At 51.0% G+C, this 22155-nt stretch overlaps 2 protein-coding genes across 5 annotated transcripts; one reads left to right on the top strand and one right to left on the bottom strand.

Moving 5' to 3' along the window:
* Positions 1 to 792: 792 nt before the first annotated feature.
* CTSZ (cathepsin Z) lies at positions 793 to 9831 on the top strand. Its single transcript, XM_046678922.1, has 6 exons — positions 793 to 1033; positions 1470 to 1633; positions 5638 to 5817; positions 7644 to 7794; positions 8175 to 8337; positions 9235 to 9831. Exons 1-6 carry the CDS (start codon positions 897 to 899, stop codon positions 9343 to 9345), a joined length of 906 nt encoding a protein of 301 aa, XP_046534878.1. The 5' UTR covers positions 793 to 896; the 3' UTR covers positions 9346 to 9831.
* A 55-nt stretch (positions 9832 to 9886) lies between these two features.
* Positions 9887 to 21925, bottom strand: NELFCD (negative elongation factor complex member C/D). 4 transcript variants are annotated; one of them, XR_006891092.1, is made up of 15 exons: positions 21791 to 21925; positions 17848 to 17963; positions 17494 to 17603; positions 16549 to 16658; positions 15348 to 15455; positions 14715 to 14867; positions 14366 to 14496; positions 13502 to 13667; positions 13055 to 13189; positions 12489 to 12628; positions 11648 to 11762; positions 11204 to 11299; positions 11068 to 11119; positions 10489 to 10618; positions 9887 to 10391 (listed from the first exon to the last, which is right to left on the bottom strand). XR_006891092.1 is itself a non-coding variant. In XM_046678919.1 (15 exons), the coding sequence occupies exons 1-15, from the start codon at positions 21875 to 21877 to the stop codon at positions 10357 to 10359; spliced, it is 1773 nt and encodes a 590-aa protein (XP_046534875.1). In that variant the 5' UTR covers positions 21878 to 21925; the 3' UTR covers positions 9887 to 10356. The 4 variants fall into 4 exon arrangements, 3 of the variants coding, with proteins under 3 accessions (XP_046534875.1, XP_046534876.1, XP_046534877.1); XM_046678919.1 differs by having other exon boundaries at positions 10979 to 11119; XM_046678920.1 differs by having other exon boundaries at positions 10979 to 11119; positions 17848 to 17960; positions 21791 to 21892.
* Positions 21926 to 22155: the final 230 nt, after the last annotated feature.

Below are 22155 nucleotides of genomic sequence, written 5' to 3'. Positions count from 1 at the left end.
TTTCTTACAAGAAGAGGAAGGCCATTTTGTGACCTGCTTGGATGACTACCACTCACGAGGAGCAGGAGGGAGGGAGGGAGAAACTCATGGTACATTAAGAAATCAAGGCGTGGGGGTCCCACTTCTGCTTTCAGTTCCCCATTTGCCTGTGAAGAGTTTTGTTAGCAGGAAACTTTTCAAGCATCTCTGGAAGTTGGAACATAGAAGTAATGATTTATGTGCCAAGTGCAATTTTCCTTTAGGGGCATTGTGTGGGGGGACCTCGCCTGTGTTCTCTGTGAGGGACATTCATCTCTCCAGAAAGGGCCTGGGCCTTTGGGAAATGGGGTTCGGAAAGCCAGGCCAGGGCACAATTCTGGCAGGACAGCTCAGGACTTGGGGAGATCCCTGCCCACTCCTAGGGAGTCCTGGGCCCAAGTGGGATGTGGGGACAAGTGGCACCTCTCCAGGTCCCAGGAATCTATGGCTGGCAGGGCCATTCAGACCCTGCAGCCCCCACCCCCTGCCCCAGGAGCCCTGAAGGTCTGATAATGATGTACTCAGTCAAGCCACCAAGCCACGTGGCTAGCGGCTAGTGGTGGGATCTGGTCTGGGGTCTGGCTCCAAGGCCTGATGCGAGACCCGAGTTCGGGCGACCCCCACCAGGGGCGGAGGCGGGGCCCCTGGCCAGCGGCCCTCTCGGGGCTGGCCCTGCGGCAGCCAGCCAGGGAGGGGCCGAGGTCACCCGGGGCAGGACGGGCGGCCCCGCCCCGGGGGTGTGTCCGGGCACCCGCGCCGCCACCTTAAGGGCCGGGCGGGGCCCGGGCCAGAGCACGAGGGCCTGCAGGGCGCGGGCCGGAGCGGAGGCGCCCAGGAGATCCGAATCAGGACCCGGATCAGGACCCGGCGCGGGAGCCATGGCGTCGTCCGGGCCGGCGCGGCTGCTGCTGCTCGTGCTGCTGGCGGGGACGGCGCGGGCCAGCCTCTACTTCCGCTCAGGCCAGAGCTGCTATCGGCCCCTGCGGGAGGACCAGCTGTTCAAGCTGGGGCGCAGGTCGGGCCGGCTTCGGGGTTGGCCCATCTGCCGGGGCTTGGGGCGCACTCCCGCCTTTTGGGGACTCCTGCCGCCTCCTTGGGGTGCCAGGAACCAAGGCCTCTGCCCTCCTGACCTTGGAGGGTGGGATCCTCCTTTGTTTTGGGAGTCGCTCGTGCTCTTTCCCATCCAGGGGAGCCCTGGTGTTTGGGGTTGGACAAGCCCCACCTGCGCAGAGGGCAGGCTAGCCCCACCTCCCTGGCGTTTGGCGGCATTGCTTGGGGAGCAGTCTGGTTGCTGCATTTGGGGGTGCCCTGCCTCCACATTCTGTGAGAGCGGGGTCTCCCAGTGTGAGATGCGCTCACCTGGTGATGGAGGTGCTCACTCTTGTTCCCTCTCATTTTGGGGAGGGGAGAGGGCCCCAGTGATGATCCTGGGGTTGGTGGTCTCTTCCCAGGACATACCCTCGGCCTCATGAGTACCTCTCCCCATTGGATCTGCCCAAGGAGTGGGACTGGCGCAATGTGGATGGCATCAACTATGTCAGTGTCACCAGGAACCAACACATCCCCCAGTACTGCGGCTCCTGCTGGGCCCACGGCAGCACCAGCGCCATGGCAGGTAGGTGGAGGCCCCACGGCCCTCTTGACCAGGACAGGAAGGCCTATCCAGGCTGCCTCCTTGTCAGGGTGCCACGACTCTCAGCCTGGGATGGGGGGTATCTGAGCCTCTCAGGCCCAGGGGAGCTGACCTGTGCCCTCTGCTGCCCCTCACCATCGAGGAAAGGCCGAAGTGACACAGGCTAGTTGGTGTCTCCACTGTGCAGGGTGGGCCTGTGGGTGGCAGGCAGGACTAGGACTGACGCCCAGTGACAAGGAGCTCCCAGGTGCCCTCTCTCTCCCAGAGCTTATGATCCCGGCCATTTGGGATGGAACCAGAAATTTAAACTCACTGAACCCCCTCCCGGTGTTTGGGGACACCTGGGAAGCTGCTTCTCAGCAGCGGTTAATATTTGAGGAGATGCCTGTCCTGGGCTTGGAGTATTGAGCGAGGCTGGCCAGTTTTCTCATCTCTTCCTTCGCCGGCTGGCCACAGGGCAGGAAGGCTTGTGAGGAAGCAGGGAAGCTGAGGACTGTACCACTTGAAAGGGCTGTGGACCCTCCCTTGGGAGAGGAGGGAGGAGGAGAGACTTCAAACCAGCCTTGGGCCTCCTTTTAGCCGCAGGCCCGCCTGGTAGCATGTGGGAGGGGCTCTCCAGCGGCAGCCAGGGTTCCAGGAGCCTGAAGTCGCACTGGAATTCCATGGGAGAAGGGCTCTGACTGGGAGTTTGGCCCTGGGAGGGCTGGGGTGCGTTGCCTCCTGCCTGACTTGGGTATCTCACTGGGCAGGCCTGCCGCAGGTACGGCATTGTGTTAAACAGATTAACAGCAGTGTGGCTACTGCTGCTTGCCCAGGCTCGGTGGCATCATCGCCCTTGTCTGTGTGTCTTCTCATTTAAGCCTCCCAGTTGCCCTGCGGTTGCTCCTAATTTGCAGATGAAGAAACAGAGGCTCCTGGCAGGGAGGTCGGAGACTTGGCCATGGTCTCACAGCCCGGAGGGGAGCCCAGAAGCCTGGGCTTTGGTCCAGGACCTCTGCTAGGTTGCTTTTAGGATGAGCAGTGGGGTCTGAACCCCAGAGCTAGCCAGCTGTAGCTGGGCCATCTGGCGGGGTCTCCCTGAGGGTCCTGCCCTGTCTCTCTTTGGGGGCTGGAGCATACTTCTGACTCTTCAGGAAGGAAGAGGTAGGGGCAGGTAGGCTGAGGCCCCGCTTCCAGGTACTGGAGCCCTCAGGGGTGGCTGAGAAGGCCCCCTGACTGGAGTGGAGATGGACAAGGGGAATGTGGAGCCAGAGGCTTAACCGCCGGAGCCACTGGAAGACCTTGGGCCAAGCAGGCAGGCAGGGTGTGGCCAGGCCTTGAAGCTGAGGTTCAGGGCAAAGGCTGGGGCAGGAATGGAGCTGGCTTTGAGGAACTGAAAGTGGTGGGGCTCTATGGGTGCGGGAGGGGGGGAGCTGACTAGGTCCTGGGGAGGGGAGGGGCCTGGCTGAAGCCTGGAGGGATGTCAGAGAGGGAGTCACGGGAGACTGCAGGGCGGGGAGGGGAGTGGGTGGCTGGAGGTGGCCCTTGACGCAATCCCTTTTCAGACAGGTCTTGACTGAGAGGGTCAGCCCTGCTACCTTTCTGTAGTGGACTCTGTCTCCAGAGCTCACCACTGCTTCTCCCTCTGTCTCCTTAACCATCTGACACCTTCCCCAGCAACAGAGCCCTTCTTCCTGTTTCCCTGAGAAAATAGAAGCCTCCAGAAGGGGACTTCCAGGGGCATAGGCCCAGCAGACCACAGTTGGCCTTCCTTCCCATCCGAGCCCCTGGTTCACTGTGAACAAATGCGTAGGGGCCTCCACCCCACCCCTCCAGCTGGCATCCCACTTCAGGGCTCCTCTCCTCTGTCCTTGAATCACTCCACCGGCTCTGTCCTTGCAAAGGTCACCGGCCGCCACGGGGGCAGGTCCAGTGTCAGCTCCCAGGCCTCACCTTCCTTCGTAGCGCCTGCTCAGCTCTCCAAACATTTCCTCACCTTCCACCACATGCCCGGAACTCCTTCTGCCTCCCTGGCCTTCCCTGCACCCCGCCTCCCACCGGCCTCCTCGCCCTCCCAACTTCCGAACATCCGGTTTTCCAGGACTGCGTCCTTTGCTTCATCCAGACCCTTCACCTGAACTCGACATTGACACCCAGCTGCCCTCTCTCCCTCTGCTTGAACACCTGACACCCCACACCTCACATGTTCAGATCTGAACAGCTTGTCTTTTCCACTGCCATCCTCACCCTGAAAACCCGATTCTTCTCCCTGGTTCACCAAACGGCAGCTCATCCTTCCTGTTCCTCAGGCAGAAGCCTAGAGCCACAGCTGGTTCCTCTGTCTTACACCCTCATAGATTTGTCACTTCTACTTTCAAAATATATTCCCAACTCCTCTGCTTCTTGCCACATCCCCCGCGGCACCCCAGCCTGAGCCGCCGGCCTGCACCCGGTGCACCGGGCCTTGCCGCCCGAGCCAGGACTGCTCTCCTGCTGCCTCCCTTGCCTCCCTGCCGTCAGGTCCCAAACAGCTAGAACGAGCCTGTTCACACCCAGGTCTGATCATGTTTCTCTTCTGCTTGAAACCCTCTAAAGATCTCACGCAGACAGAGACAAATCCTTCTTGACCTACAAGAGCCTATGTCAGCTGGCTCCCTGCTCTGTGTTGGGACCCAGTTTGGACGCTAAGGGCTGAAGCCCAGGGTGTATCTTCTCACGCCAAGTACCTGATCTCCCAAATACGCTCCCTCCCTCCCATGGATGCCACCCGAGAGGTCCCCAGCCACCCTCTGTAAAGGATGCCCCCCAGAGTTCTCTCCCCTTTTATGTTCCTCACAGCACTGCGTTCTTCATGCTTCCACATTCACCGTTGTTTCTTGTCCTGTCTCCCCCACTCCGTGAGCTGGGTGTGGCTCGAGGCTTCTGTCTGCTTTGCTTGCTGCTGTATTCCCAGCATGGAGAACAGGGCCTGGCGCACAGTGGGTGTGAATGTGTACCGGTGGATGTGTGGGGAAGACGAAGAGCAGGGGGGAGGGGAATGGAGAGTTGTGTGGGGCCATGCTAAGAAGTGGGTTAGACCTTCTTTGGGTGGCTCAGGTAGGGAGTGGATCCATGAGTCAGGAGTGGAGGGAGAGACCAGAGCCGGGCTGTGGCCGCCCTTACATAGAGGGAGGGAGTGGGCTTCGGTGAGGCACAGGGTGTCCAAGGACAGTTGTGTACTGGAAGCTCAGGGCAGGAGGTGCACATAGAAGGATGGAGTGGCCAGGCTGCTGACTGCTGCTGAAGAGGGGATCGGATGAGGAGGGGAAGTAGCCATTAGAAGCGGCAGCGTGGAGACCATGGGCCTGGATCAGAGCGACTTGAGCAGAGGGAAGGGGTGGAAAACGTGCTTGGCTGGGGCTGAAGAGAGAAGAGGGAGTGGAGTGGAGACAGCTGTCCTGGCTGCTGAGCTAGGAGGCGGAGAACCGTGGCAGTAAGTGGAGGTGGTGCTGGCCCAAGTGCTTGTACAGGTGCTGATGTGGTGGGAGAGAGGGACGCGGGGTCCATCTCAGCCTTGGGTCGGGACACGCCACCTGCTGTCACAGGAAATGGGCTTGTGGATGCAGAAAATTGGTAGACTGGGTGGTGGAAAGACGAGGGAGCTGCTTCTCGCTGGCCGTCTCCGGAGGGGCCCCAGGAGCGTAGGGACTGTGTCTTGTGTTCCTGGCTCTGTCTTTGGTGCCAGCCCACCTGGCACAGGGGGTAGAGTTTTCATCCTTTCACCCCTTCAGCAGACACTCATGGGGCATCTACAGCTAGGCAGCACCGACCTTGCCCTGCCCGCATGGCACTTACAGTGAGTGGGCAGACACATCCGTGCCTGGGAAGGGCCAGCGGAGGCCTCTCTGCAGAGCTGAGACTTTTTGAAAAGGTCTGTGGGAGAGGGCTCTCCAGAGAGGGATGCGCAGCAGCTGGAGCAGCAGGTAGGGCAGGGTGGGTGCTGACTAGGTGTGGGTGCTGCCTTACAGATCGGATCAACATCAAAAGGAAGGGGGCGTGGCCCTCCACCCTGCTGTCTGTGCAACAAGTCATCGACTGCGGCCAGGCGGGCTCCTGCGAGGGGGGCAATGACCTGCAGGTGTGGGAGTACGCCCATGAGCATGGCATCCCTGACGAGACCTGCAACAACTACCAGGCCAAGGACCAGGGTAGGTTCTGCTGCCCCCACCGCCTGCTTCCCAGGGAAAGTGCTGCGTGGAGCCTAAGCCAACCCAGGCTTCACAGGCTCTGTGGCCAGGGTGCTAGGGGAAGGTGGGACAGAGATGGGAGTGTCCTGCCACCTTGAACCTGGTGAGTCTAGGGGAGCTGGAAGCTGGAGCCTGTAGTCCTTGTTGAGAAGCAACAGAAGAGACCTGGGGAGGGTGTCTCAGTCTCCTGTGGCCGGGCCTGGCTGTGGGCTTTGGGTTGTGGCGTGTTGGCATTTTGGTGGCTTCGTGGACGAGGTGCATGCCGCCCTTGTTGAGGGAAGAGAAAGTTTTCCAAGAGTCAGGTGGGGAGAGCAGGCAGGCTACTGCCCTGAACTGGAAACAAGGGGGCCCACCTGGAAAAAGCATCAGCCCAGTTCCCGCCCCACGACCCTGGACCTGGTCCGTGCACATTCAGGTGGATTTGGAGCTGAGGGGTGCTGCATGGAGCAGCTGACCTAAGCTGGCCTGGAATTCCTGGCGTTGGCACATTCCTTCCAGTCTGCTCCCCTTGGAAACCGAAGGAAAGAAAAAGTCCAAACCTCAAACCCATAATTAGCAGTCTAAGTCACCTGCCCGTCAGAGCTCCCTCGTAGCCAGAGCAGAGAGCTGGAACAAACGCAAAAGGCTGTGAGAGAGGAGGGCGGCAGGACGGGGGAGCCTGGGGTGCTCTTCCGCCCTGCTCTCTCCGTCTATGACAGGGTTGCTCCAGCCCCCGTGCCCTCTGAAGTGGCGCTGCATACTCTAGCACTGTCTCGTGTCCGTGGGATGCCCTCACTTTGCCTCCTGGGCCATATTGCCCAGCCAGAAAGAATTCTCCCAGCCGGGGTGGGTGAGTCTTGTTGAAGTGGTAAACACAGCAGGGGTCAGAGAAGTGAGAAGGACGGATGAAAGGGAAGAAAAGGCCCACTGAGAAGGAGAACAGAATCAGGTGGCCCCTGGGGCCGCAGCCTGCCTCACCCTGAACTGGTCTGGTCCAGCCTAGGCCGGGCCCCTCCAACCCACCTAGCATGACAGGGCAGATGGAGTTCATCAGGAACCTGATTGTTTGCAACAAATAGTCTTGTCTTTGTATTAGCAAATGTGGCCACAGATCCCCCACTTTCTTGTTGTGCTGGGCACTGGGCGTTTGGTGTCCAAGGGACACATTAAGCCAACAATTTAATCTTTAAGGAGTTTCCTGTCCTGGGAGAGGAGTCTGGACAGATAGGAAACTGTTAACAGCAAAAGGTAGCCTGCAAGCGCTGAACAGGCAGGCCGAGGGTCAAGGCAGGATGGGGGTCACAAAGTGAGGATGTCAGGGCCTGGGAGGAGCGAAGGGGATGGAGTGGAGTCTTACAGAGCTAAGTACTGCAGTTTGTCTTTTTAAGCCTAATTCTTGATACCTCCTCAAACCAAAATAATCAGAAAATGCTTACTTTTTTCCAAATGTATTGGCTTATTCACTAGCCAGCAATAGAATCATCTGATTAAGAGCTAATAATTTAATTACACTCTATCTTCAGCTGTAGAGTATTGTGAAAATGCCTTTCTCCGGGCTTTTAAAGGAAAACCAAAAAAGCTGTCTTCTGAGTGCCTACTATGCGTTAATTAGTGTTTGCCTTTCTTCTCCACCGAGGTGGGGGGGGAAGGGCTTGTCATAAATCCTTCGCAGCAGAAAGAAGAGCATAATGAAACAGCACCTGATGGCGAGAGGATTCCGTTACCAGCTAAAGAGGAACAGCGGACAGTGGGTTTGGGCGGGTTAGTGGTGAGACGGTCTCACGCTAACTTTCCATGCTGTCCCTCAGAGTGTGACAAGTTTAACCAATGTGGAACATGCACTGAATTCAAGGAGTGCCATCCCATCCAAAACTACACCATCTGGAAAGTGAGCGACTACGGCTCCCTCTCCGGAAGGGAGAAGATGATGGCAGAAATCTACAAAAATGGCCCCATCAGGTGAGAGGAGACTGCTGCCAGCCCGGGGCAGGCGCGCTGCAGGCGGATGGGACCTGAGGCCGTTTTCACGTGTCCTGGCCAACTTTACTCACTAGGCTGGGGACACAGCGGCCACGTGCGTTTTCTCAGAAGTAAAGCTCAACTAACGTGCCCCTCATAGGGTTACTGTGAGTGAAGTGCACCTTTCATGCAAAGGCCCCAGGGCTGCAGCGAGCGCTGTGGGGATGCTGGTGCTGCTTCAGGAGGGTGGACACCAAGGGAGGAACAGCACAAGTTTAGGCAGAATCCTCTGATTATCTGAGCTGGATTTACACGACCACTTCTGAAGATGGTAAATTCTTTCTTTTTAAAATGCTAATTCTTTAATCGCTTGCTCTTAGCTGCGGTATAATGGCCACAGAAAAGATGGCTAACTACACCGGAGGCATCTACGCCGAATATCACGACACGGCCTTCATAAACCATATCGTCTCTGTGGCCGGGTGGGGTGTCAGTAATGGGATCGAGTACTGGATTGTCCGGAATTCATGGGGTGAACCGTGGGTAAGATGTTTCCAGATTCTAACTGTGATGGCTCTGTTGGCTTTGTAGCTAAGAACTGTGGCCCTGAGCAGAGGGGCCTCTTGCTCCAACTCAGGAGCAAGCACAGTGACACATGGGGTCAGGTACTTCTGTGTTGTGTGGGGGCTGTCGCTGTCCTGTGCATCATGGTGTGTTTACCAGCATCCCTGGCCCCCACCCACTAGATGCTGATAGCTCCTTCTCCCTGTCCCCCGCTTGTGACCACCACCAGTGTCTCCAGACACTGCCAAATGTCTCCTGGGGAGAAATCCCCCTGGCTGAGAAGCACTGCTTTAGAGGTTTCCGTTTAGCTAGCTCATTCCTTTACAACACTCTTCTTCCTGTCAGTTTCAGAGCTCCTAAGTAATACTGTGTAATTTTTTTCAAACATATTTTTGAGTTGGGCCAGAAATCCAGGGGAGATAAATTAACTGCAAGAATTTTAATTTCTAAGACTTAGTATTAACCATTAACAGTCTAAGACAGAAATTCATTAATATGAAATGGGGGAAAGTGATTAATGTCAAAGTGATGAAATGTCAATTTTTCTTAAATGACTACAAATGGAGATATTAGTAGGAAGTCAAATCATCTGGTCTAAAGAGTCAACATTTTTGTGACATTAATTAGCTTCTGGTGTACGGGGCCACAAACCCATTAAATATTAACTAAGTTAAAAATTTCACAAAAGGTTATTTCTGAATGTGGGTCCCAGGAAAGGGAAGGGGCAGCGGAGTGGGTGGTTTGAGTGCTGCGTCCCCCAGCCTGAGGCCGAGTGATGAGGTAGAGAGGAGGCCCATTCTCTACCCTGAAAGCAGAGGGAGAATTAGGAGTCTGTGGGTTGCTGAGCTAATGTACGATCCCACTTCTCACCCACAGGGCGAGCGAGGCTGGATGAGGATAGTGACCAGCACCTATAAAGACGGGAAGGGTAACTATTACAACCTCGATATTGAGAAGTCCTGCACATTTGGGGACCCCATCGTTTAAGGCAGATGTCCCCGGAAGAGCAGTGTTTTAAGAAATATCACGAACTATAACCAGAGGGGATCCGATCTATTGTTACAGGCACTGGGTTGTTACTGCCATGGTTTGAAGGAACTGGGGGTTGATATTCAAATCAAACTGGTATCTGTCATCTGGTAATGGCAGTGAGCACCTAGAAGGGGCGCCTCAACATGCAGACCGATGTGGTACCGGCTGAAAGAATATTCCCGAGAGAAGAGTCTATAGTGGGATGCCTTAAACACCCGCAGAGGACTGCTCCCCTGCCATGACGATAGCCTCCATTTCCTTCAATAGATGGTTCGTTATTTTCTCTTTGGCAACTGTGATCTATGATGTGGCATTTAAGAGGTAAAACAGTTTAGATTTATCACCAGTTCTTATGTCATCTTAGAATCAATGGTGGGGACAGACGGGGGCGATGGCAATTTCGAATTGCCCAAGCAATGAATAAAATATGACTGCACACAAGAACTGAGCCCGAACGTGCCTTATTTACACATAACAACAACGTAATACCAGGATCTACACCTTCCAACCCAGAATGGCTTTTTTTTTTATTTGTTCTTGGAAAATTAAAACAATTACAATAAAATATCAACTAGCTAATCGGGTTCTTGTGAGAAAACTTAAGTCAACTTTGAAAGTAGTTCGTTTGAGTGTCTGTTTCTGAATTCCTGCCACCCTTGGGGCTGACAACTGGCTGCATCCCAAGAGGTAACACGAACCTAGCTTCTATACGGGGGGAAAGAACACTGTAAACAGGATTCGGGGCAGCCCTGGACTTACAACAAAGAGAGGGGACTGTTCTCAGTAGAGAAAGTGAATAGAATTCACTTACACTGCTAACATTTTCCTTTCTAACAGAGTTATCCACCTCCCCCAGCAGAGCCCATTTGCAAGATGCTGACCGAGCCTCTTCACACACGTTTCTGGAAAGGATTTTTCCACAAGTGGTCTGGAATGTTCCACTTCAGCTCTGGAGGGTGCTCTAAATTAGTTCACCAGGATGAAGTTGGACTTGCAGTGAGCTTTAAAAAACAGAAGGCAAACAGTCACTGGGTTAGAAACAGGAGGTAAAAAATGACACTTAAAATTGTAGCAAAGGGACATTCACATCAACCATACCTATAAATTCCGTTACAGGGTCATGTTCACCTTCTGTTTTAATGGTGCCTGCAATGCTGTCGTTTTCTAAGATGGGGAGGAAAAGCTGCACAAAGTCAGAGGTGTATGGAGGAGCGATGACATCCAGCACCTAGGAGGAGAGAACACCAGGTCATTCCTCCTCCCGCACAGCCTGTGAGCAGCATCGCACCAACATGCTAATGAAACGACAATCAGTCAGGAGAAAACCACCCTTCTCTCCCCACTTTTTGCTTCCTGTTGACAACATCAGCCTCCAACATTAAGACACCCAGGTGGTAATGCAGATAAAGCACATAATAAGTTCCTGCAGGCAGCAGGTGCTTGGTAAGGTGGTATCTATGTCATTGTTATCACCATGATTATCAGAAAGCACAGTTCTCAGTTAGGTACAAAATGAAGTAAATTAAACCAAAAAGGGCACTGCTAGTGTCAATAGTATGAAATGTGAAACGAAGAGTGTATTGCTGACCTCAGTTACAAAATAGCGAATGAGTGAAATGTCAGTGTCCAGCTTCTCCAGACACTTTCGGATGTAACTGACAACAGGAAGTACATAACCTCGACTCAGCAGGTGAACCATCCTGTCCAACAGGGTCTTCTTCAACTCAAGCTACAAGAGTAGGGGCAGAGAAGTCCATTAGAATGGGGTCCTCTCCCCAAACTGCACGACAAACCCCATGGGCCACCTGCTCACCTGCTCCATCACATCCAGCTGGGAGTGCTCAGTCTCAAAAAGCTTAACAAGCAGCTGCAGGACCTGGGGGTGCAGGAGCTGGTGGCAGGTACTGATCTACAACAGGCCAAAGGAAGCCGCACTGAGCACTATGGTTGGGTCTCTAGGCTCACCATCAGCATAGAGAACTATCATTGTCACAGCCACCAAAGACAGCTTCTCGCTGACAATGGTGGTACTCAACACTTGCCCCAGGGCTGGTCAGCTTCTGTACCATCTCTCATCCCTTCAGGGACTTGATAAAAACTGAGAAATCTACAGAGTTGTTGAAACTAGTTCCTTAAAAGGAAAATCCTCATTGAAAAGAGTGTCTCTTGAACTCACTGAACAGATGTGCGAGAAGTACAGGCATAAACAGTACAAGGCACAGAGAGCATGCTGAACACGGTCCTGGAGCCCTCCTACCTCGTCCAGCAGTGCCAGGTGTACCGGTGTATGGTCAGTCTGCAGCTGGAAGTACCTTGGTTCTGAGACAGTCCAATCCACCCATTTCAGCACACCCATTGCTACCACTGGAAACCTACAGGTAAATAATGCTTCCTTAAACAAGTTTTTTAGAAAAACAAACACCAAAATTAAATGGTTAGAAAGGTTTATAAAACAACAAGCTCAATCCAGCCCATCAATTCACTCTTCAAGATGCCCTGCCAGGGACATGCTTCGTAGTGAACAGTCTGATGAGTCAGCATCCTCTCAAACGTGCAGTGCAAGAACCCAATTCTCAGCTTACTTTAAACCACTTTACTGGTTTAAAAGGAAAAGATCATTAATGCAAAACAGTGAGCTTAGTGGGCTGGGGTGAAGTTTACTTTTGTTTAGCAAATCCCTTCTTTGTCCCTAGTACAAATTAACCGGGGAAAGATTCAACTGCCTGAGAGGACAGCCAATTTGTAAGCTTTCCTAGTGACTACTTATGTATATAATTGGCATAATTGCAAATCACTTCTATGGCAGCAATCTTTTGTTGGCCTTTTACTGTAAATAGACCTTTTTCTTCAAATCAATTTTTATAATTCTGGTTGGTCTTCCTTTTTCTTAAGTCTAATTTGTAAACAGACTTCTGGCAAGCAAAGCTCTGAAAATTACACCGCTCAAACAGTTTAAAGTTCTCTGCATATGTTTTAAAAAGAAAAAATAAATAAGTAAGTATCTCTGAAGCTTTTATGTTTTTTGAGCTTTTAATTGAAAACTCAAGCCACTTCCTCCCAAAAGGATTACGTTTAGAAATAAGTTTCATTTTGCTTACCTAATACACTGATAGAGTGTACTCAACTCTGCCACGAGTTCAGAGGCCCCTTTGTTCTCATTGCAACACAAATTGTGAACAGTTTCAACAGCTTTCGATGTTGACTTCAGCTCATCTTTATTGATGCTCACTCGCTTGTTCTGAAAACACAGGCAACAGTGGTGAATCCTGACGGAGCCTGCACCCTTGCAGTTGGGGTAATGTGGGATTGGCCACTTCTCTCTGCAAAGCACCTTCCCTATCTCTCAAGTCAGGAGTCAATTTACTTGTCAAACTTCAGTCACCCAGCATAGAGAAACTGAAACCAGTGAGACTGGTGTTGGTCTGCAGCTCGGGGAAGTCAGTTTCATTTCTTTACTCACGCTTCAATTAGAGTTTGAATAAGCAGTATAGACACTATGCACATTTTCTTGAGACATTTAGCACTCTATGCATAAACACGAGAAAAAATATTTCTGAAACTAGATGGGCTCATGATTTCTTGCAGCCAAAATTTCCAAATAATGCTAAAGAGAGGAGGTTACTTATCTCCCTAAAAGTCCATCGATTCTCAGAACTGACAGTACCTTCTTCCAGGTCTCAACCACACTTGCTGCATATGCCAAGATATGGATGTACTTGTGCTTGTGGTCCTGGTTGATCCTGGCTCCTGGTTTAAAGAGTGACTGCATAAACAGGTCCAGGAAGGCTGGCACTCGGATCTGGGGAGAAACAAGGCCATTGAAAGGAATGCAGGAGAGAGATGGCAGGTAAGTCCACACCCACTTAGGGCAGGAGTGAGGGCATGCCACTCACTCCCCCACCCCCACCCCGCTGCTGTGCTCTGCCCAACAGGTGCACTAATGTGTGCAGCTCTGAGAGAGTGATGGGACCAGGAAAAGGACAGAAACATTTCAACAGGAATTTGCACTCACTGACTTAAGAGAATTAAGAGAAACACAGACTTTCCAAAATAACCCTTCTGATGAACAATGGGGGATCCCATCTTATTATTAAAATGAAAAGCAACTTACAAGTTCAACAGGAGGCGGGTCCATGCTTGTAAACATCTTGAACAGGACTGTGATGTCGGCTGGATTCAGGGCTCCTTTGGACAACATAGCACCAAGGGCCTGACAAGCCCTGGGGTAGGAGGCAGCTGTGCCTAATGCTAGTGTGATCTGACTGGCATCATGGCCCCTTGATGGAAGAAGTCACATATCCCATTGTTAATAAGGTGGGCTATGTTGTTAATGACCCTTCCCTTCCCTCTCCTTCCTTCTCTCCCTCCCTTGCTCCTTCCCTCCTTCCTTCTTCTCATCCTTTTTTCACATTTAATACTTTGAGTTGTATGGATCCCTCTGGGTTTTCATGTTTATGTCATTCACTGGTCTACCAACTGAGCTATGAAAACAACATTTGGAGCGACTTGGGAAAGAAGGATTCAAATACAGCTCACAGACTTTCTAAAAGGAACCACACACTTTTCAAATATCTTACTGAGAGTCCATTAGTAGAAAAGAAAGATAAGAAGAGCTAATTTTGCTCTGTAAGATATGTACTACAAAATAACAATTAGACTGCTGAATAACTATTTCAAGATTTGTTACTTGCTATTGATGAATCCTACTACATGAAAATACAGGTTCATATATCCAGTGAATTGAACAATAATCAAATACTTTACAAAATATTCATCAAAGCAATACTTTAGAAAGCAAGCTCTCTACATGTATTTAAAATTACCCTGACTTTTCCAGCTCTACTGGGTAAAAGCAAGTTTACCTATAGGTCAAAATAGGAGGACCTAGAGTCTGTGGCTGTGGAAATGGGGCGGGGGGTGATTTTGTGGAGAGCACCTAGTGAGGACTAGGGTAGGCAGAAACACCGCCTCTCACTTCTCCTGGGCGAAGCGCTGAACTTCCTGAGCGATCCGGCGCACGGCGGAGCCTCCTTGCTCTTCCTGGGCCAGCACAGACATCATGGCTTGGGCAAACAGGTATGTGTGTTCCCCGTGGCACACCATTTTCTGAAAACAGAGAGAGAGTTTGGGGTTTCGTGATTGCAGCAATGACATACGTAGAGGAAAGAGTCCAACTTCAACAGTTCTCCTGCGTGGAGGTTATTATCTTGGAAGGTGCGTTGCGACCTGGACATTCTCTAAAGGAAAGGAGCATTTTATGTTTGAAAATGCAAGACCCAAAACAGGTTCCTTCTAATCTGAAATACATAAAGTAAAGAACTTACGGCAAACTCAGGGAGGTTTTTTTCAAGGTTTTCTTCTCCTCCATCCAAAATTGTAGCTAGAGAAGTACGAAGTACTCTAGAAAACACTTCCAACTGCTGGCAAGCTGTGGATACACTGGTTATCTCCCCCTGGTACCCTGCATCAGAAATAAGCTACAATACAAAAGTAAGAAGCCAAAGAAAGTGTCAACAAGTAGTGACCACACATTTCAGAGAAGGCTGATTGTCAACAGTGTTTGTGGTGAGCTGGGATAAGTAAGCAGTGGTCTCAGGTCTCAAACCTTTACTCTGATCCCTGCTTCACCACTAACTAGGTTTGTGGCCCAGGCTAACCAACCCCACCTTGGTTTCTTTGTGTATAAGATTAAGGAAACATTCTTAAAGGCTCCTCTCAGAACACAACAGACTCTATAAATACATTCCTGCAAATCCTAAAACATAGTCCCTGTTGATCCACAAACACAGGTACATATTCTATGCTTTTCTTTCTCAATGTATGACTTTCTAAAGTGAAACGATGAAGACTTTTACTAACAACAGCAAATATGACCTTTCAAAGGAAACAGACCACCAACCAACATAAAATAACCCTCACTCATAAACACTTTTATCTGTCTCCAATACTCTTCCTACCTTAACAGTGAAGTTAAGCATCAAACAGTCTGGATGGGCTTCAGCCAGTTTGTAAAAAAGGTCTCTCCATGTGGTATGTGCAATCATTTGTTCAAGCCACGCTGGAGTCTGCCAACAAACAAACAGCAAGATAAGAGGCCTAGCCTTAGCTTAAGTGAAGATTATGTTGTATAAACAAATCACAGAATATTACAGCTGGAAGAGCCCTTGTGAGGTCTGGCCCTGCAGTCCCCAGAGAAGGAAGCAGACCTGGAGGTGGTGAGGCCACATGGGTAGCCGAGTGGCGGAGCCAGAGCCCCTGAATGCCCACACAGAGCTCTTGGAAGATCCGACTCTGCCCAAGAGCTCACTGACAGGTGCTTCCTGGAGACACAGGAGAGTCTAGTGGAAGCACGTATGCAGTGGAGCTGCATCATACGCACAATTGACTCCTGCTAAATCAGCTGTATGCCCTTGGTGAAAGAGAAAAAGGCAATTTAAATAGCACAGGTGGTTTTGTCCATCACCAGGTGTAGTGGCCATGAAAATGTGTCTCTCAGCTCTTCTGCGTGACTGACGGACTGCGGGCTGCACTCTGGATCCACCTCCCATTTGTCCCAAGGCTAGGTTTCCCAAGGGCTGCTCCCAGCCACTGACTGAGTGTGGCAGGGCTCCTGAGGCAGGCCTGTTCCTAGGAGACATGGGGCTCCAGTGACAGCTGAGGACTACCCAGTGACATTGTTGAAGCCTTCTGAAAACTGCACTATCGTCTAAGACTCCTCCTACCCAACCATCCTTCCTTCCCTCTTGCCTTCAGGGGTCTGACTGCATCATGCCTCCCCCAGCTCCTGCAGCCCCTACCCAGCTTCCCTCACAAGTGTGTCCTCCGTAATCTCCTGCACATCTAAATCCTGTCTTGGCGTCTGCTTCTTGAAGGACTCAAACAAGTACAGCACACCACTCAGAGCCTGTGCCCTAGAGTGAGGTGTGAATCTGCTGTTCCTCCTCTCCGCTCGCTACCTGTGTGCCTCTCTGCATGCAAGATCTCAGTACACTGAGTATAGCATTTAAAGGGCAACTCCGACTCTGTGCAATTTGTCTCACACCCCGATTTTAGTACCCAACTCTTACATTACTTACATAATATGCCATACTCCACTGTACACATGGAATTAGCAAAAGACCCTAGGAACTGGTATTAGAAAAAGAAAAGACTCCTCACCTCTCCTTCTTCAGTAAAAATAGAATCTGCTTTGCGTGGGTCAAAATGTTTGATTAATAAACTCTTCAAGTGATTTTCTACAGTTTCCTGAACCTGCACTGGTTCAACACCTGAAAAAAAATGAAAGCAACCAGATGGAAAACGGCAATCTCTGAATTTGTATATTACTTCAGGAAAAAGCAGTCAGGTCAAAAGTCTGTGAATCAAACAACAGAATTGCTCATGTCCACTTAAGATTTTGGACCTCTTATAAAAATTAATATTTATTAATCATATTCAATGGTAAGACCCAAGAAGGAGCACAGGGCAGAACACAGAAGGATGTTCTACCCTTGTCTACGTGGAAAGGACAACATCTTCAAAACCTCGCTAAAGACAAGGACAAATTGGCAAAACAGACGGGTAGGAGAGATGGAAAGACATACTCCAACAAAGCAGCAGAGAGCAGATGCCAGCCAAGAGACACACTGGCATCTAATCACTGTGACAGCAATGAATCGACTAGTTTCCGGACAGTACTTACTCAGTGATGTCATCTGCACCCAGTTTAGTGGATTTACAGTAAGGCTCTACTTTGATCATATTAGCTAAAAGCCATAATCATACCCAGTCCTAAATTATCCATCATTTACTGCTTGCTATAATAGACCTCTTAAAAATGACACACTGAACATACACTGTATAATCCTATAATTCTACAACATGGTAGGGAAAACAGCTCAATGAGAATCACATTTGCAGGCTATCTGTAAACCTCAATTACTGAATCAAAGATAAGAATCAAGCAGATGAAGATGGGTAAGAAATTCAGTTCTTACTTATTTAAGACTGAAAAACCAGGAAAACACAGAAGGCCTTTCCAATTTATCAGCATCATAATGATCCATAGGTCTATTTAAAAAAGGGGGGGGTTGACTACCCAGGACAGGGGCACCCACAAAGCACCTGTCTGAATGAGCCACTCAGCCAGCAGGTTGACAGTCTGGGCCACAGCAGTGTAGTTCTCTGATAAGAGCTGGATAACATTCTCCGGAGACCCTCCTGCCTGAAAATATCTAGAAAAAGTAACAAGTAAGCTATTACACGAAAATGAATGTAGATGGGCATGGGAATGGATAACAGGGAGGCGAGGAGGAAGATAGGTTATTAAGTTTTTTTAAGTGTTGGGGGACCCCTAGAAGCCTTCCATTCCATATCACATTATTCTAACTTTTACATATCATCTTTTAGGTTTATTACAAAACTTTCTCTGAATTATCACCCACCTTCCTCCCAATACAAATAACCTTTCTCACATACCTCTTCAGAGTGTTAAAGATGGAGGGTTCCATTATATAATCCCGGGTAGAAAACTTATGTAGGCATTCCTGCTGGACCTCTGCATCATCTTCTCCCTCTCCATAATCATCCTCCTGCTGTTGATAAATGCCATAAGCCATGCAATTTTTTCATTAATACAAATATCCTGTAATCTCAGCTTAAATCTGTATAACGCTGTCCCTTTCAAAAGTATTCCACAGACAATATTTCATTTTTCTTTCACAACAATCTCATGATATAGGACGAACAACTAACGAGTGGCTAAGAAAACGGGATCCAGAGTCACACCGAGTGGGTTTGAATCACAACTCCACCCTAGTGAACTTATGTCCAGCACTCATACACGTTTCCTGACCTCTCTGGGTATCCGTTTCCTCCTCTATTAAACAAAGATAATCATAGTACCTACCCTCATTTGGCTGTTATAAGTATTCCATGAGAGAATTTTTGGAAGAGCCAAGCACACTACCTAACATTTCCTAAGAGTTCGACAGATGTTAACTATTATTGTTTTCACTATTATTATTTCATATGTGCCATTTAATGCTTTCCAACAAAGACTGATGAAGTGATTCTTGAAGGCATAAGCCATCAATTTGCAGTTAGAAAGTAAAGACCATTGACTTGCCTCAAATCAGCACATCTGGCTGGATTCTAGCCCAGTTTGCATGGAAGCAACCTTAAACAAGTTACCGAATCTAAGGACAAAGCAGGATGAGGATGTGATGATGACGGCTGAATGACCCCAAGGTCTACCCAGCTTGAACATTGTCATCCTAAATAACAAGCAGATGCTTTCTGAATATTTACTCTGTACTTAGCACTTGTGCTTGTCACCAGGGAACCTAAGAAAATATAAGACAAGATATGGCTTTCTCCGCTGAAAGAATTCACAAACTAGTAAGAGAGACTAAGCTCCACGCAAGTGACTCTAACATAACGGGGTAAGAGCTGGGCCAGGAATCAGCAAACGACCCCAGGGCCAAATCTAGCCCTCCTCTTGTTTCTGTAAATAAAATTTTATTGGGACAGCCACACTCAGTTTTTAAACATACTATCTATGACTGCTTTCCCCCTATAATGGCAGAGTTGAGTAGCTGTGACAAGAGACATGCAGAACCTAAAATATTTACTATCTGGCCCTTTACAGAAAAGTCTGTCCACCCCTGGTCTAGACTCATGTCCTGAAAGCAAGTGCTTCGGGAGCAGATGGAGCATGGTGCCTTCCCTGAGCAGACGAGGGAGTGTTCTCTCAGACCCTATCTGTGTGAGGGCCTTGAAGAGGCTGTGAAGGAAGGCCGGACTGCCCCTTGAGACTCCTCCTTATGCGCCTGTATTCTTGGGCTTCTACCCTGGACCCTCTTCTCTTCTGCTACGTCTTCTCTTGGGTCATGCCACCTTCTTGCCCATAACTCTAGAATTTAGCCTGGATGTCTGTCTCTCTTGAGCTCAAGTGTTCAACAGTCTATTCTCATTTCCAATAGGATGCCCCACTAATATTCCAAACTGATTAGATCCAAAACTGACCTCATCTTTTCCTTCTAAGCAGATCATCTTCCTACAACCTATATTCCAGTAAAGGGTTCCATTATCTACCTGTTGACCCCAAACCCACAAACCTAGGAGCCATCTTCAATTTCTCCTCCCTCCCTCCTGTCATAAAGACTCATCGATTCTATCTCACACATATCTGTCCAATTGGGCCCTTCTTTCCGTCTTTACCTCTACTGTTCCTTATTTTGGGCAGTAGTGATATTCCCCTCATGGCTCAATTTCATTCCTTCCTTCCCAACATCTTTCACACTGATGCCCCAATGAGCTTCATAAGCCGTAAAACTTATGTCTTTCTCTTGCTTAAAGTTTCTTATCTCCCTCAACAAAGACATCCAAGATAGACATCCATAACCTTAACCTTCCACCTGTTCGCCTGGCCAGTCTCATCTCTTGCTACTCCCCAACGGCAACCGGAAGCCAGACTACACTATGTGCATTTCAGTAGCTCTTAGCGTCTATCATCTGGACTCATCACAGTAGCCTTCTTACACATCTTCCTACCTCCCACAATCCACCTAACATGGTGTTAAGTGAAGAGAATCAGGGTCACAAAAATTGACCTACTACTGTCTTCCAAAATTCAGCTCATGCCACCCCTGTCACTCACCTTTCTTGGCGCTCTCTCCCTCCTCCAAGCAGTCACAGAATGAACACGAAATGAACACCTGGTTCTACCCTTCATCAGTGAGAGCCAATTATGGTCAGTGGGCCGAATTAGGATGATTAAAGTTCTCCAAACATGAGACTCCCCAACCTCCCAGAGAGGGGTCTAGGTGTGGCTCTGCCCTTCCTGACTGCATAACCTAGGGCAGGTAACTGGAGAGCTCTGCTTATAAAGTGAGGGCCAGGGACTAGAGGGTCCTTAGATACGCCCTAGTTCTAACACTCTGTGACTTGAAGGCTCAATGTGACAAGTACTGTGACATTTTAAACAGGATACACCAACCCACCGCTAAGCTAATTTACACCCTAAGTTTCTTTCATTTAGACCATTTCGGTGGTCAGCAGTTTGATAAAGTGGCAATGGAGACAAAGGACCTGGGTGGGATCCCCATTCCTTCATTTATTAGTTTCATGAACGTGGGCAGGTCACTAAGTCTTTGGGCCTTACTTTCTTCATTTACAAAATGAACACCCAACCAAAACCTTGAGCGTGGAACGCGCTAACGCAGGAAAACACCTAGCTAACACAGGCTCCAACTAGCTAAACCTGACCCTCCATCCACTCCATGATAAGCCTCCAACACCGTGGAATGGTCCAACATACGAATCTCACCGGGTCAGTCCCTGCCCGAGACTCTTTGCAGCAGCTTTCAAAGGCCCTTCAGAACCTGCTTCCTCCCGGACCTCATGCCACTGCTTCCACCAGGCCACTAACCACGCGGGACTCCCCTTAGTTCCGCGAACACAGCGCCTGTGCCCGCGTCTTTGCGCCTCCAATGACCTCTTTGCACCGCCGTCCCCCTTTCAGCGAAGTACGCCCCACGTCATCCCTTCCTCCTTCAAAATATTCGTTCAATATTTCCCAAACATCTTTAATCCTGACTCTTATCAGAAGGCAAATTCCCAGGCTCCCTCCAGACCAGCTGTATCAGTCTGCGGGCGAGGGGCCCGAGAAGCCGTCGTGTAAAGCTGCACTGCGGGCAGGTCTTCGGATCACAGTTAGGCCGGGACACAGCGGCCGAGCCGGGACCCCAGTCCGGGCTCTCCGCCCCACACCAAACCCTGCAAGGTCCAGGCTGGAAGATCTTTCGGCGCCACTTGGACCAAGGATGGATTAAGTCAGCCCAAAGCCCTGCAGGGTAAGGTGTGCAAACCAGTCAAACACACGGAAGAAAGCCCAAAGTTCAACTTTTTCCCTCGTGATGAGTTAGATTTTTCGAAAGATTGAATTATTTAAAAGAAAAAACAAAACTGTGTGGCCCCGCACCCAGCCCTCCCCTTCGAGTACGGCCGCCCCGCCTTGGGGGGCGAGGCAGTCACCGCGCCTGGCAGGGGGGCTGGCCCAGAGGGAGTGGTCAGCGGGTCACCGCGTGTTCGGGCTGGGCGCCGGCGCGAGCCCTTCACTGGGGAAACTGAGGCCCGGGGAGGGGACAGCCGACCGTGATCAGACAACGGGGCTCCGGGCCCGCCCCCACCCCTCCCGTCTGCAAGCGCGGGGCCGGAGGCGGGGAGAGGCCGCGCGTGGCCCCGGGAGCGCGGCGGCGAGAGGGGCCCGCGGGCGGCGGGGGGCGCGCCGCTCGGGGGGCGGGGCGGGCGGCACTTGAAGCTCGCGGGGACCGCGGGGCCGGGCTCACCGAGAGCGGGGCCAGCGCGCCGGCGACGGAGACCAACAGCCCTCGTCGGGGGCGCCCGGAGCCCCCCTCACCTGGCCGCCGTCCGCCTCATCGCCCCACTCGGCCGCGCTCCCGAAGTAGTCCTCGTCCATGATGGCGCCTGGAGCGGCCCCCGCCATCCTCGCTTGCAAAGAGGGCGCATGCGCAGCGCGCCGCGGGCGAGCGCACGCGCGGCCCCGCGGCCCCGCCCCCCGCGGCCGCGCGCCTCCCCGGACTGGAGGCGGGGCCGGGGGAGGGGCGGGGCCTGGAGGGAGGTCTGGGGCACGCAGGGCGGTCCCAGGTTCTTCGCTCCAGGCGCCCAGGGCCGGGCCGGAGACCTGCAGGGACCGCACCCAGTAACCGTCCCGAGTTGATCCAGGAGCACTGTCTGGTTGGGTCCCAGGGGTTTTAGCTCCGG

This window comes from Equus quagga, chromosome 12, assembly GCF_021613505.1.
Source record: "Equus quagga isolate Etosha38 chromosome 12, UCLA_HA_Equagga_1.0, whole genome shotgun sequence".
NCBI classification, from domain to species: Eukaryota; Metazoa; Chordata; class Mammalia; order Perissodactyla; family Equidae; genus Equus; species Equus quagga.
Note: the sequence above shows the minus strand (reverse complement) of the source record. Positions and strands in the feature narration are given on the sequence as shown.